Source organism: Chiroxiphia lanceolata, chromosome 7 (assembly GCF_009829145.1).
Source record: "Chiroxiphia lanceolata isolate bChiLan1 chromosome 7, bChiLan1.pri, whole genome shotgun sequence".
Lineage (NCBI taxonomy): Eukaryota > Metazoa > Chordata > Aves > Passeriformes > Pipridae > Chiroxiphia > Chiroxiphia lanceolata.
In genome coordinates, this window is record NC_045643.1 from 31,171,937 (window position 1) to 31,186,920 (window position 14,984).

A 14,984-nucleotide genomic window follows, 5' to 3' on the forward strand; every position below is an offset into this window, starting at 1 on the left:
CTCATCTATAAATCTAAAAGCATTGGAGAAACAAAAGCATCAAAAAGAGTTGCATGAATTCCCCTGTCAAGCCAAGCAGCTACAATCCTGAGAAAACCAAGGTGGCAGAGCAAAAGTCAAGAGCAGTGACAGACTTTATTCTTTATGTCCAGCCCCTTGCTTCTAGGCTTCTTTCAGCATTAATTTAGTTCAAATAAAACCCAGCCCCAACAACCAACCCACCTTTCAAGGGCTTTTCTAGTTGTTAGGTTTTTAGGTCTCTGTAAAATCCCTTCTAAGTTTGGGGGTGGTGGTGGTGGTGGTGAAATAACTGGAAAACTGTCTCCTAAACAGGACAGTGGTAGAACTACAAGCAAAAGTCACAGAGCTGTGCTGTGTTTTGTCAGCACCCTGCCTTCCTTCACAGTGGGACCTCTACTAAAATGTTATTTTTTAAAATCACATGACCCTTTTCACTCTTCCTGTGAGAGCTTGCTTCCCCTGAGCCTCAGATCACTGGCTTGAAAGGAAATTATTTGAGTACCTAAAGCTTGGTAGCTTACTTAAATTGAGTCATCAACTCATACATCAAACAAAAAGGCTAATTATTGCCAAAACATAAACACACTTTTTATTTACAGCAAACCTCAGTAGATAATATCTTACCCAGTTCTCAAGCATTCTTGCTCTATACTGTCAATAAATGTGCCCTCTACCTGTGACATTCACCCTGAAAAATTTAATGGCAACACTTTCTGACTGGTCTTGTGCTTGTCTATAACTTGTTATGCAAAGGAAATTCGTATCATGACAAGATCTTTCATGATTATGAACAGTAGCTCAGCAATGGAATTCTCCTTTATGGGCCTGTTCCAAGAACTGTCAAAAAAATCTTCAAGTTCAAGCAGGACAGTTTTGATGACCCCCTTAAGTGGTTTAAAGAGTCCAATTTCTTTGTCAAGGTTCTCAGAGAAAGGAGGCAATTTCTCAAGGCACACAATATTAGTCCCCAACCTATCGGTCACTGTTATGAGACAAGCCTTGAGAGTCTGAGGGCTGAGGTCTATTAACTGCTCACAAGATTGATAACAGGGGAAGTTGCAAAGGAAATGCTGGATTTCCAATCAGTTTGACACTTCTTGCAATACCTCACAGTAGAACAGATGCTGCCCCAGACATGATATTTCATCAGAAACTATTTGTCATTTCTGATTTCATAAACAAAGCAAAACGTAATTGCATCTGCATAAGCCAGGAAGCTGAAGCCCTTTCTCTTTTAACTCCCACTTAGTCTCAGCTCGTGAATTTCTCTTCTGCTTGATCAGGAAATTAGAGCAAATTATGTACTTACCACAGGCTGTGCAGCCATCATACACATATTATGTTTAAGTAACAGTGTTTAAATTTTTTTTTTTTTTAGGGTAAGCTGGTATTACTCTAGAGCAATAGTATCCAGTCTTTTCATCTCCTAAGTAAGACTGGTTCAAAGGTTTCTTTGCATTAGGGTCTATAAGAAAATGCAACCCAAATATCCCAGGGAGGAATTGTGCAGGCTCATGCCAAAGTACTGTTTTGTTAGTGTTTCCCATGTATCAGACAGTACTTCAGCTCTTCCAAAGAAAAAATTAGGTGCAGCTAGAGGTTTTCAAACTGTTGGGAAAGCAGTCAGCTTGCTGTTCCCAAAATGACTGACAGATAAAAGTAGTTCTCCACAGTGCAGGCTTTTGCCTACACAGGGAAGTGGCAGGAATTTTGATGCATTTTCAAGCCCAAACAGTTCTGGCTCTGCAGCACGTGGTCAGACAGGTGGCCACTGACTGGGCCCAATATCTCAGCTCTTTTACCTGTTCCAAACAAATACTCCAAACTACCACAGCCAGGCTGCTTTCCCCCACATCACCATGCTCTGATCTTCACAGTGGTTTACTAAAGCTTTGCTTACATCTCTTTCCAAGTAATTAATTTTGCAGTTCATCTAATGAGTCCCTCAGCGTTTCTTTTGCTATAATGTAAGTTAATTCCCATGCTGTGAGTATGCAGCTGACAAGTACAGACAGAAGCCTTAAACTGTATGAGGCTGTAGGTCTCAGAGATAACTCCTAAAATGTGCCACTAATAACCAGGTATGAGAACTATTTTAACATCTATTATTTATAAATATATAAGAAACCCCAGAATCAAAGATTAGAACTCAATGAGACAGGCATCGTGTTCTTAGCATTGCTTACCCTTCAGAGTAGATTTTGCCATTTCAATGCAATGCTAGAAGCACAAGACGTTCAAATCCATGTGACAAAATTAATCTACTGAAATATTTTGACGTATCAGAAGCTCTGAAGATCTGACCAGTGTTAATTAAGAATCTTGAAAAGTCCAAGTCTACAGACAGAAATGGAAAAGCAGGCAATGCTCAGTTCTGAATGGTGGAAGCACTGGCAACAGAATGGTGATATTATTTCTCCCTCCTAAAAATTATCTATTTTTTTTAAGGATGAAAACAAAGTTCACTTATTTTTTTTGGCCATACATCAATGCTCATATCATAGTTTTAAATCTGACATGCTACTTCAGAAGACCTAAGAAACAACAGTCCTATTTATATTGGAATAACTACTTATGATTTGTAACTGGTCCCAAGTTACATTTTAAATGTTAATTAAAAGCTGTTTTACCGTAATCACCTGGGGTCCAGATTTCTGGATTCTGCGACATTTGTTCTTCCTTGTCTTGACACATGAACACTTTTTAAACACTTGCCCACCACCATTGCAGCCTCATATGAGCAGTTACCTACTGCTACAACAGCAGAGATGAAAATAATATGTAATACAGTTACTCTACTTTTGCCCAACTTGTATATTCTTTTTGCACTCTTCTCATTTCTTTGTTTGCAATGTGTATTCCAGCCTCTTCTACTTCAGTCTTTTATATTCTTCCTTCAAAATACCCTTCTAGTATATCTATACCCCATTTCATTTTTTCACTTGAGTCTCTCCACCCTCAGTCCTGTGGCAGCACCTTTGACTTTGCCCACCACTGATCTGATATACTAAGACTTAAAAGGAATTCACTTTTATAATTTACAACTACAAACCTTCTCTGCATCAGGGTTATGAAGTATCTTAAAAAACATTATCTGGGTCAAGTACAATTTATATTAACTGCTTTTCTTAATTCTTTTTGCATTTCATAAGAGAGCACAGTAGATAATTTCAGATTTAAAGTGAACATGAAGAAAAACCAAACGTCGCACTAGAATGTTACCATTCTACCACAACATCAAAAGAGTATTATGCATGTCCCAGAAGTGGTGTAAGAGGTGATTTATTATTTTGGACACTGTACTTGTTATAAAGATACCATGTCTGAAATTAATCACAAGCTCATACAGCCTTAATTATTCATCCATACGCTCTGTTCTAAAGGAATCTTCCTATATTCTTCAGCATATTTGATGGCCAGTGCAGAGTTCTGTAGCACTAAAATCCCTTGCAAAGATTCAAGTGAGCAAAACCTTTTCATGTCACGTTGTAATGTCCTTATGTTGACCACTCCAACAATTTTCAGAGGTGTGCATAGAAAAAAGGGTAAATGTATAAAGCAAGTTCTTCTACAAAACCTAAAAGTAATTTTTCTTTCTTTAATAAAAACCTCTGTAGTATTGACTTTAAGTAATTAAATGAGCTTCTTCCTTAAATATGGCAAAATTAGCTGGCCATATTATCCTTTAGTCTCCCTTCCAAAGAGTCTTCCTGACCTGAGAAATAAAAGATGTTCCTGGATAAAAAACACCTAAGCATGTGAATGGAGCAGTTTAAACTGAAAGTAACTGCCAGATGGTTTTGATCAAGGTGGGCTCTTCCAATGCCAGCAGCCATTTTAATGACTGGATGATTAACGAGAAAACTGCCGATTGTCTGACTTCTTGCTGATGTGTTTGAAGATTTTTGCTTTGTGGACACTCTTGGACTTCTGGTAACCAAATCCTCCACCTCCACCTCTTTTCTGAAGTCTTCTGCCATGGTTGCTGTTCACATCTGAAGTTTTATTGGTTAAAGAACTTAAAAAGGAATAATTTCGAATGTTGTTTTTTTGGGTTTTGAAAAGGTTATTAATATGAGGAAAAAAATACCAGCATTATACAAAAAGCTGAGTTGCATAACTATAGAGGAAACCAGAAGTACGTGCCTGTGGTTCTAAATACTCCTCCAGTTGTCCAAAGTGCTATTGCTTCAAGTTCCATCCACTGCCAGGTCTGACAGTAATCTAGATACAGCCTTCTATTTCATGCTTTTGCCCCTCTATGTCAATATTCCACAACTATGAAACATAAGCGTGTGCATTTCCATGAAAATAATTTTGCACAGAGGAGAACAGTACTTTGGAACACGTGTGCATTCCAGTATCTGCTGCCCCACAGCAATTGAGGCACACACAGCATGGACATGCACCAAAACACAGATGCTTGCAGGCAATTTTTGCAGTTATAGTATGTGCAGTGTAACATTTTCTTTGATAAACTACTGTGGGAGCATGATGGATTCCTATCATTAATAGCAAAAAAAACCCCACAACTACAAACCATCAGAACCTGAGGTAGCAGGAATTCAGTAAGTTGCACAGAACACTTATAATGCAGAAATTCAACTCTGAAACACCGCAGTAAAAGGATACTGAGGTCAACAAACGGAGGAACTTTAAAACCAAATGAAAGGCTGACTTTGGGAAGATCCAAATTATTGACATTATAGATCTGCTTCAGAGAATGGGAGTCATAAGCTCTAATGTAAGCTTTGTATGCTTCCTGGGCTGACTTGTGAAGGAAATAGTTCTTCTCTATCAGTTTTTCCAGCTGGTCAGAGAAAAAAAAAAAAACAAACAAGAGTCACAAACAATTATATCTGTAAAGTCCATACATATTATTCCAGTAGATTATTTACTCTGTGAGTGGCAATGACATTCTCTATTCACTTCAGTAAAACTGCCCTGTGACAGCAGAGTGCACATACAGGTATCAAATGCTTTTATAAACAAGTAGAGGGACAAAAAAGCTTGAAGCTGAATTACATTACAAACAAAGCCTCAGCAACTATTAAATTTATAGAAATAATAAAAAGAAAGTTAATCAAGAAGGAGAATACAACTGCAGCCACACCATGAAACTATGTGTATTGAGAATTAGTGGACAATGACAATATACTTTTAAGTCTAAACTCCACAATTCCGTGCAATTCTGTACAGTCTTATCCATTATGGTGCAAATGCATTGTAAAATAAGAAGTGTTAATTCTAAGACAAAAATGCAGATACACTAGTGTAGACTGAGATATTTGATTTGTTGTGGGCGAAGTTCCCAATTCTCATTAAATCAGAGTGTCTCATTTGATGATTAACATACCATCATATCATCATTAATTCAGCAAACTAAAAATAAGTTACATTAGACACCATTATTTCCTGATTATTCTTAATTAGGAACCTCTCTATATAAGGACCAGCTTCTTGTACTTGCTATTTTAAATTTAAGTTTTTGCAAAGAAACTTCACAGATCTCTTATCAAAACAATGATTCACAGAACTCACCAACAACAGAAATTCACACCTACAGAATTACCTATGCTATTCCACTCAACTTTGTGCTCCATGGTTATTTTTGTAGCACCAGAGCACAAAGCAGGTTTAGCTGATGCTGGGCTTTATTAACACCAGCTAGTTAAAAATACATATGGACTATATACTAACATTCCTAAGTGTTGGTACTGGATGTATTTCTGCACACTGAAGTCTGAGAAAATCATCTTACAATACATACATTACTCACAATTAATATAAATGTAAGTAATTACCCAACAAAACCCCTATTTGCTAAGCCAGACAAGAACATTTTGTTCAAAAGCTGAAAGCAGGTTGACATCACTGTCATTCTGCATCACTGTCCTTTTGTTATTTTGTGATGTAATGTGAAAAAACAATTCCTAAAAGCAAATTTGTACTGTATAATGATGACGATTTAGTACTAGATATTAAAATTCATCTTTAATTTCTAAATATTTTCTTGCTTTACTGCCATCAATGGTAGGAGGATTTCCTGCACAGTGCTCATTTACAGGAACTTTCCTAAACAAGCACACCTATTTGTGAACTGCAGTCGTTATAGGATGTAACATTCTCCATGTAAAATGTAATATTCAAAGTAATTGCAGTATAAAGTCATTTCATACCTGAGACTGGATGTCTGAAATTTTTGACCAAGAAAATTCAAATTCACTCAGAGGTACCTTAAAAGCAAAAGAGGAAATGAAATTTCAAAATTATTTACACTCTGTATATAGTGAATGTGTTTAAGACCCAAGACAAAAAGACCTGCTAGATAAGAGAAGATTTCTTTTTTAACACCACAGCTGTATCTGTAAAGTGCCTTTACATCAATATGACAGTATTATCACTTCTTTTAAGCTGGAGTAATAAAGATGCTCAGTATGACACCTTCTTTTACCACTTTTGCTTCAGAAGTTATACAACTTTAAAAGTGGCAAAACAAGACTATAAGGAGAGCAACAAAGAAACTCTGTGCAGCTCTATCATATTAAAATGGTTACACTTATGAGAAGGCTACGCTTCTTCTGGAATTTAATAAATTGAAATTGATCTTTGAATAGTAAAAACGTTTTTAAATTTAAAAACCTGATGCACAGTAAACAAACAAAAAACCCCATTAAAATGTAGACACAAGTTTACCCTGGCTTGTTTTAGGTATCGTAGAAAGCCCAGTTCTTCTGGTCGTAAAATGAGCAGAGCATGACCTCTCCCATTTATGCCTCTGGCAGTTCTACCAACACGATGAATATATTCCTTTTGGGAAGAATAAGCAAAAGCAAATTCAATTGGTCTTAAAAACTTGCAGTAATCAAAGTGCTTCACAAAAAATACCCAAAATTTGACATTAATATAACGTAACATATCATTCATTCTTTCTTAAGACTTATTCTTGGCACTGACACATGGATGAGGGAAACCAACTGCCAAAGATGCAAAGCACAGGTAGGCTGAGACAGAACCCTTGGCTAAAGTAATTTACCTTTTACTGAGGGAAAAAAATCTTAGTCTGCTGTAATTGAAAATTAAACCTTGGCTTTGGTGAACTTGCTGTGTATATTTGTCAAAACTTCTGAGTTTTTTGAATGTCACTTGTGTATAGTAGACATTTATTCAAATCAGAATATTATTTTTTAAACAAAAATCAAATTTCAACTGGAAAAGCTGTTAAGACTGAGGGACGCACACGTAAATTCACACTCCTCTTGAAAAGCATTTTGTTGTTTAGCTGATTAGATTTTAAATTAATTTCACAGCAAAAAGAATGTTTTAAAAAGTAATTTTTAAAAAGATGATAAAGGTCTCAGGAGCAGGATTTCCTAGGAGGTGGTGAAGGGAAGTGAAAGAAATCAGTGGCTGGATATGATCATGGCTGAATCCTCACCTCTCTCAAGCAGCAGTTTCGGTTTTTTCCTGCAACTATGTTTGTAGTTAAGATTTGATTTCTTTCTCTCTTTCCTTAACTTACCTTTGGATCATCTGGAGGATCATATTGGACAATCCAGTCAACTTCAGGAATATCCAGTCCTCTGGCAGCAACATCGGTGCACAGCAATATTCCAGATTCTGCATTACAGAACTGGAAAAACGTAGTAGTACGTTTGGTTTGCTTCTGCTTGCCCTGAAAGGAAACAAACACATGGAGCATGAAATATCAACCAAAAAAAGCTAAATCTGCCAGCTGGTAAACTTAAATACAATTTCTCATTTCACATATATTTTATTTTATAAATATAAAATAATTTGGGGCATCTTTCCAAATCTTGGTTTTGTACAGACCAAGCAGGATCACTTCACAGTGAAGAAACAAGGAGAAACTTAAACAGCACAGGGTTACACAAAGTGACAATTCACAGAGGTTACAATGTATCACCAAAAGTATTAAAAATTAAAAATTGCAAAAACATTCTGTTCAGGAGGGCTGCATAAATGTCTGAAGTTCAGAAAAAGGACATTTGCAAGTCTAGCAATATGTTAAGAGTGATTACAGGTTAAGAAGCAAACAACCAAACAAAACCCACACTTGTAACAGTTCTATCAAAGAATAGCAAAAAAAACCTCCCAAAGAACAAAATATAAAAGGACATTTGTGGTTAGTTACAACTGTTTCATAGACTTTCAGTCAATTCTTTGTCCTAAACTATGCATTTTGTGGTTTTGACAGAAAAGTTACAATGCTCATCCAAATGGTAAGAATTGGCATAGCACAACCAAATATCACCCTGGACTTAGAAAAAGCACCAAACACTTCAGGGATCAGAAACTTTGGATTTCTCTGACAAGAGCTTTACTCCACAAATTGAGTTTTAGTGTTTGTGAAAGGCGACCTCTTGGAAAAAACCATAATTCTTTCTACACACAGAGCATAAATTAATATCATAGTTCAGCCTAGTTCAAAAAATAGCAAGTTTAATTACTGAAGTGTTGTTACTATACAATCTTTGCTTTATCTCCTTTCTCTACAGACTAATCAGGACCATCACTGGTTTTGTGAGTACGGTGTCTGTTTTTTTAGAAACTGGACTGAAACAAACAAGTCAAATATAAGGTCAGTAACAACTTCCAGGTACTCTGAGATTAATTGAAAATAAATTAATGAATAAAACACTTACATGAATGGCCAAAACAGGCAGATCAATATAGTTGAGTAATTCATAGTGGTACTTTACTGACATACATGAAGAAAAAAATACCATTAGTTTCTTTTTCCGGTTCTTCTTGAGGAATGTGAAGAGCAAAAGGAACCTTTTTTCAGATGGACACACTACATACCCCTGGAAAATTTTTAAACATTATTATATACAGAGAAGTAAAGAGAATAATTCTGTTTCAGCAATATAGTTAAATCAGGGAAGCGTTATGTTGTGAAACAAATACACCAAATAGTTAAACAATGAAATATATCTGTAGCATATCAATCTCTAGTCACTAAGGTGGAAAATACAGTTATAAAGACAACTGCAGCTTGTGCATGTAAGAGGAACAGACAAGTGTAAGTACCTATATTATTATTTCATGAGGTTTTATATTATCTGTCCTGCAAACATTGACTAGATGCAGGTACCTTACCAGAGTTTGCACTCTGAATAAAGCCTTTTAGGCAACTGGATGGCTTCTGCCCACTAGGATAGTAAACACCTTTTAAGACAGCATTTGTACAACCCCATTAATAACACAGAGGAATTGGTGTGTTCACAGATCATACCCCTTCTAATGTTTGTGCTTTACCTGTTCAAGACCATCTACTGTTGCTGTCTCCTTGTTATCATCAACCCCAACATACAGTGGCTCTTTCTTCAGCGAGATCTTTGCCAGATCTTCAACCTTTCTGGTTTGTGTAGCAGAGAAAAGCATCGTCTGTCTGCGCTCTGGAAAAATATTTATTTTGAAAGACAGCCTCACTTTTTAAAGGAGAATTCAAATAGCAAGTCCACAAAATACCCTGAAAACTACCCTGAGCAAGTCTCTTACTCTTTTCAATTAAATTCTAATTAAAACATACTGCTACTGACAAACAAAGAGCAGTGCAATTGTATTATGGATTGTACAGGTTGTTTACTTAGGCTGGCCCCACTTCCACAATCCTAACAGCTATAAACTTGCAATATTCTCCCTCTCTGGGAAAATGTCAATATCATTTGCAATCAAATTTAGACACAAAGCAATTATTTAAACAGAGACTGGCCTTGTAATTCTACCTATTAATTGATTTAATTTCCATGAATATTAAAATGTTTTTGTGTAGGAAATCTCCTGCCTGACTGTCATCTCTCAGCTCAAACACACATCCTGATCCTACAACATTTTCTTGTTGCACAGGCACATGGGAAATGCAGACTCAGCCTGTTCCATGTCACAACTTCAAGAACAACAGCAACGGTTCTTGATGAACATTCAGTGCCACCATCTTTGATTTTTTTTTCCTGTTTTGAAGAGACTCTTTTAAAATAGTTTCCTTTCTAATGCAATGAAACCAAATTAAACTCATGCAAAGCAAATATTTTTTTTCTCTATCAATTCCCACTCCACATGTAATTTTCACACTCTTCCTTCCCTTTCTCTTTTTAGCACTGTTCATTAACATTCTTCACATGATGTTATTTATTAGATTTATACATATGCATTTTAAGTATGTAGATCTGAATTTTAATATTTAAGATGTGGAAACTCAAAATATTTATCATTGGGGTTTTTTATGCACTATTTCCATGGGGTTTTTTTCTGCATTTTTAAAGTTTGAAAGGAGAGAGCCTTGTTGATGCTGAGAATGTGTTTAATATAGCAATTACAAGAAATAACTAAATGAAAAATTAGAAAAAGAAAAATTTTAGGTAAATACTTATATTTCCTTAAGACACTGGTCTTGGAGGTCTGAAAAAAACCTTGAACTGCAAGACAGAAGACCTTTTTCCTTATAGTTAAATCTTATTAGGAAATAATGAATTGCAAGAAATAAACAGGCAGAGGAGGATGAATGAGAAAAAACTATCTTATATGAGCAGAATTATATCTCTAAAGTGCATATGAAAACTCTGTCCGTCAGATAAATGAAGTTAAACAAGTAATATATACTAGGTATTAGAAAATAAAAGAGTAAGACAACCACTATGCAGTTCATTTACAAAACTATAAAATTAATGACTTCTCTTACAATACTTGAGTCAGAAAGAAGACATAACGTTAGTCAAGTGATTTCCAGGAAAGCCTGATTTTTTTGGTCTTACTTGGTAAAAGTTTTATGATCTGTTTCATTTCTTCTTCAAATCCAACCTCCAAGATTCGATCTGCCTCGTCAATTACCAAACACTGCAAGTTCTTATACATGAAACCCGGAGTGTTCTAGAACATTAACAAATTCACAGTCAGACAGGGACAGGAGTCACATTTTAATAACACAGATTAGACATCAATATTATATCTACCTGCATATGATCCAGCAGCCTCCCTGGTGTTGCTACAATGATGTTGATTCCATTTCCAAGCTTCTGTGCTTCTGCTGATCTGTTACTGCCCCCCATTATCAGACCATAGGTGTGAACATGATGATTCATGAGTTCTTTAAGAACTCCATAGGTTTGCATAGCAAGCTCTCGAGTAGGAGAAAGAATAATGACACCCGTTCCTAAAAAATACATCAATGAGAGGAGTAAATTCCAACTCATCCAGTCCCCCCCTAACCACTCAGTCCCTAAATGGCTGAGTAAAATTCAGTTATGAAGAGCCTTACCATTTCTAGGCATGAATTTCAGCTTGTAGATGAGCTCTACTGCAGGAATGAGAAATGCAAGTGTTTTGCCACTGCCTGTTTTTGCAGCTGCTAAAATATCCCTGTGTGGAACAGAATTAGAAAAAGTATTTAGATAGAAAAATAAGTATTTAGTTTGCCATACAGACAAAAGAACAGTCCCACTCTGAACAATGCTGACACTGTAGAAACCTGACATGGCTTAAAGGAGACCAGTGGAGTTGGTGTTAAGAGCTCGGTGTCAGATGCAGGTCACAGCAATCGGTCACTCTGTCTCTGGTGACAGTGTCTTTGAGACACTCTAACAAGACTAATGAAAACAGGCTTCTCTGCTTCCAAAGCCAAAGGCAAAGCCGCTCCAGGATCTTACTCTAAGTATTTGTTCAGACACAATAATGACATAGACTTTCTGTATTAATGACTATAAACAAAATACATAAAATATAAGAGAATGCATTAAAAAACTCCAACAGTTTAGCTGCAGAAAGTCATATTTCAGGAAATGGCCTCAAGCTGTGCCAGGGGACATTCAGGTTGGACATCAGGAAGAATTTCTTCACTGAACAGGTTGTTAAGCATTGGAATGGGCTGGTTAGAGAGGTGGTGGAGTCACCATCCCTGGAGGTGTTCAAGAAACAACTGGACATAGCACTCAGTGCTATGGTTTAGTTGAAAAGGTGGTGTTGGGTCAGAGGTTGGACTTGATGACCTTGGAGGTCTTTTCAAACCTTAAAGATTCTATGATTCTTTTCTATGATTCATGTACTTAGCTTGCTAGCAAAATTCACACAACATTTCAGATATGAGAGTGATTAAAAAGACTTATTTCTTACCTGCCTTCCAGAAGAGGCTTAATACTTTTATGCTGAATTTCGGTCATGTGTGTAAACCCCATGTCATTTATGCCTTTCAGTGTATTCTCACTGACAGCACCAGCCAGGGAAGCAAAAGAATTGTCTTCAAAAGCACCTGAAGTGAGGGGGAAAATGAAAAATGTTTAAACTTATTTCTTCAATTCCATCTGTCCTCTGAAATTACCCAGTTAAAACTGACCTGTATAAAAAAAAAAAATCAAAGGCTTTTTTCTTATTTCATTTTACCATAAAATCCAAAGACATTGACAAAATACTCTATTAATGTGGTACTAAGAAAACTACACAGAGCTAAGAAGAATGAACATGAATCCACTGCTCATGGCCAATTCATTAGTTGTATGTTTCCACCTTGCTCTTCATGGATTTTTTTTCCTCTACAGTTAAACACACGTGTAGACAGATTTAAAAAACACACTTTCACTAGTAATTTTAAGACTAACAGGTGTGTATATAATGCAAATTCCCAAGAGTAACTGGAGGACAGCTGAACAGCTGCTAGTGTCACATCACCATAATTCAAACACCTGCATTACAAAGCTCATTTGAAAACTGCAACTTGCTCTGGAAGAAAGTGTTAGACCTTGGGTTTTTGCACACACATGAGAAAGAGAACACAAGATACCTGTTAAACCTAGTGGTAAGCTGGGCACTTCATCCTCCTCCTCATCCTCCTCTTCCACTTCATTCTTTCCAGAATTCTGCTTATCTCCATTTTCTACCTCTGCAGATTCATCTTCAGTTTTTGCTTTTTTGGTTTCTATATCTAGAGTGTTGTTTTATAGAAGACAAGTCAGTTAGCAAAAAAACCTCACATTAATCATGAAAAACCATTCCACAGACTGCATCTCCTTTAGTGTCTAAACAATGTACAAAGATCATGCTTTTCCATCAGGTGGAAAGGCCTGGAGAAGGGGAGGTAAGGTTTCTATTGAATTTTTCTAAGGCACAGAGCAAAAATTCCAAAGTTCCTGACATACAACCCACTTAGCAAAGTAAAACAATGAAGCTTAATGTATATTAGATGACACTTTCTGTGGAAACAAGATAAATTGTCCTTAAACAAGTTACAAAATTCTTTCCCATCTATAAGGCAGACATCAAGTTTCCAACACAGTCTGTGCTCAGAATATGTAAAACATAATGTCTCTGCTGCATTTTAAGTACCTGAATCCTCAGAGGATGAAAGCATCTCTTCACTGGCATAACCATGATAAGTATCTCAAAAATCAAATACATGAGGAATAGAAGCTTGAAAAATATATATATATGTCCGTATATATATGCATATGTAAAAAAATACCTGAAAATCTAGCAATATTTCTGGGGTGCTATTTTTTGGGTAGTTTTCCAGTATACTTTAGTTTCATAATGAACAGATGTTGCTAAAGGCTGGACATGTTGCTAAAGAGTTGTACTGGCTGCACAGCCAACACAGCTCTGACCCATCAGTCAGAGCTCTACTCTGAAACACAGGGTGTACATTTCCACAATAAACAAGCAAAACATTCGAACTGAATGTTACCAAGCAGAATTCTATGCAACAATTACCTTGGCTGCTACCGGTTTAGAATGAATTAGACTTCAAACACCACAGCTGCAATAAAACAGATAATGCCGAAGATCTCTGGGGCTTTAAAACACTCACCAGACCGGCACATGGCACGGGGCGGAAACCCTAAGAAGGCGCTTTAGGGGCGCCCAAGAATAACCCAGCCCTGGGAGACAAGCTGTATTTGCTAAGACAACGCACCATCTCCCGCATCAGCCGCCGCTTTCCTCTTTTTCTTCTTCTTTTTCTTCTTCTCCTTCTCCCCGCCGCGGGGTCCGGCAGCGTCCGCAGGCTCCGCGCTCTCCTCTATCTCCGGGGCCGCCGTTGCTTCCTCCTCCTCCTCCTCCTCCGGGGGTCCCTGGAAAGCCGCCTGGCCCAGGGAAGGCACTGCGGGGCGCGGGGAGAGAGGGAAAGAGGGAGAGGAGAGAACACAAAGTCAGCGGCGGCTCGGCCAGCGCTCAGCCGGGGGGAGGCTCCGCCGCGCCCGTACCTGCCCCCTCGGCCGCCCGCAGCTTCAGGTTCCGCTGCCGCAGCTTCAGGTTGCGCTTGTGGATCTTCCTCCGGAGCAGCCGCATGGGCAGGTTGCTGGCGGCCGCCGGCACCGACATCGCGGCGGTGGCGGCCCCGCTGTCCCGGCCCCGCTGTCCCGGCCCCGCTGTCCCGGCCCCGCTGTCCCGGCACACGTGGGAGCGCCGCGTCCGGGACCGCCGGAACCGCCCGCGGGGCGCGACGGGAGCCCGGCAGCGCCCTCTGGGGGCCCGGCGGAGGCAGCGCCGCCCGGGTCCGTGTCTGGCCGTGGCCGTCAGACCCTCCCGGTCCCCGGCCAGGTCCGGGAAAACCGCCGCCGACCGGAAAACGGGCCGGTTTTCCCGCAGGAAGGGCCTCGCCTTCTCCCCCGCAGGACCCGTCTGCCCGATGGTGTTACCTCCACTCGCGGTTATGGGTGTTTACCTCCAACGGGAGGGGGGTTGGAAAAGACCTCTGAGATCGTCGAGTCCAACCTATGTCCAAACACCACCGTGTCACGGAGTGCCACGTGCAGTCTTTCCATAAACGCCCCCAGGGACGGTCACTCCACCACACCACTCCACAAACTACCTGGGCACCCCATTCCAATGTCTAATCACCCTTTCTGTGAAGAAATTCTTCCTAATGTCCAAGCTAAACTTCCCATGGCATAGCTTGAGACTGTCCTCTCTCATGTCATGTCACTTGTTGCCTGGGAGAAGAGCTCGATCCC

The 14,984-nt window shown here is 38.6% G+C and overlaps 1 protein-coding gene across 1 annotated transcript; it reads right to left on the reverse strand.

Annotated features, from left to right (window-relative positions):
* Positions 1-584: 584 nt before the first annotated feature.
* Positions 585-14,440, reverse strand: DDX18 (DEAD-box helicase 18). The gene is made up of 15 exons (XM_032692533.1): positions 14,424-14,440; positions 14,235-14,381; positions 13,946-14,131; positions 12,818-12,958; positions 12,154-12,289; positions 11,303-11,403; positions 10,998-11,197; positions 10,800-10,914; positions 9,304-9,443; positions 8,688-8,849; positions 7,544-7,696; positions 6,718-6,831; positions 6,201-6,257; positions 4,654-4,831; positions 585-4,016 (listed from the first exon to the last, which is right to left on the reverse strand). Exons 2-15 carry the CDS (start codon positions 14,350-14,352, stop codon positions 3,874-3,876), a joined length of 1,944 nt encoding a protein of 647 aa, XP_032548424.1. The 5' UTR covers positions 14,353-14,381; positions 14,424-14,440; the 3' UTR covers positions 585-3,873.
* Between the last annotated feature and the right edge of the window lie 544 nt (positions 14,441-14,984).

Coding starts and splice junctions, on each gene's coding strand:
- DDX18 (XM_032692533.1), bottom strand. CDS start 14,352: ATGTCGGTGCCGGCGGCCGCCAGCAACCTGCCCATGCGGCTGCTCCGG. Junction 12,959..13,945: donor GGCGGCTGATGCGGGAGATG/GTGCGTTGTCTT, acceptor ACAACACTCTAG/ATATAGAAACCAAAAAAGCA. Junction 4,832..6,200: donor TTTCAGACATCCAGTCTCAG/GTATGAAATGAC, acceptor TTCTCTGACCAG/CTGGAAAAACTGATAGAGAA.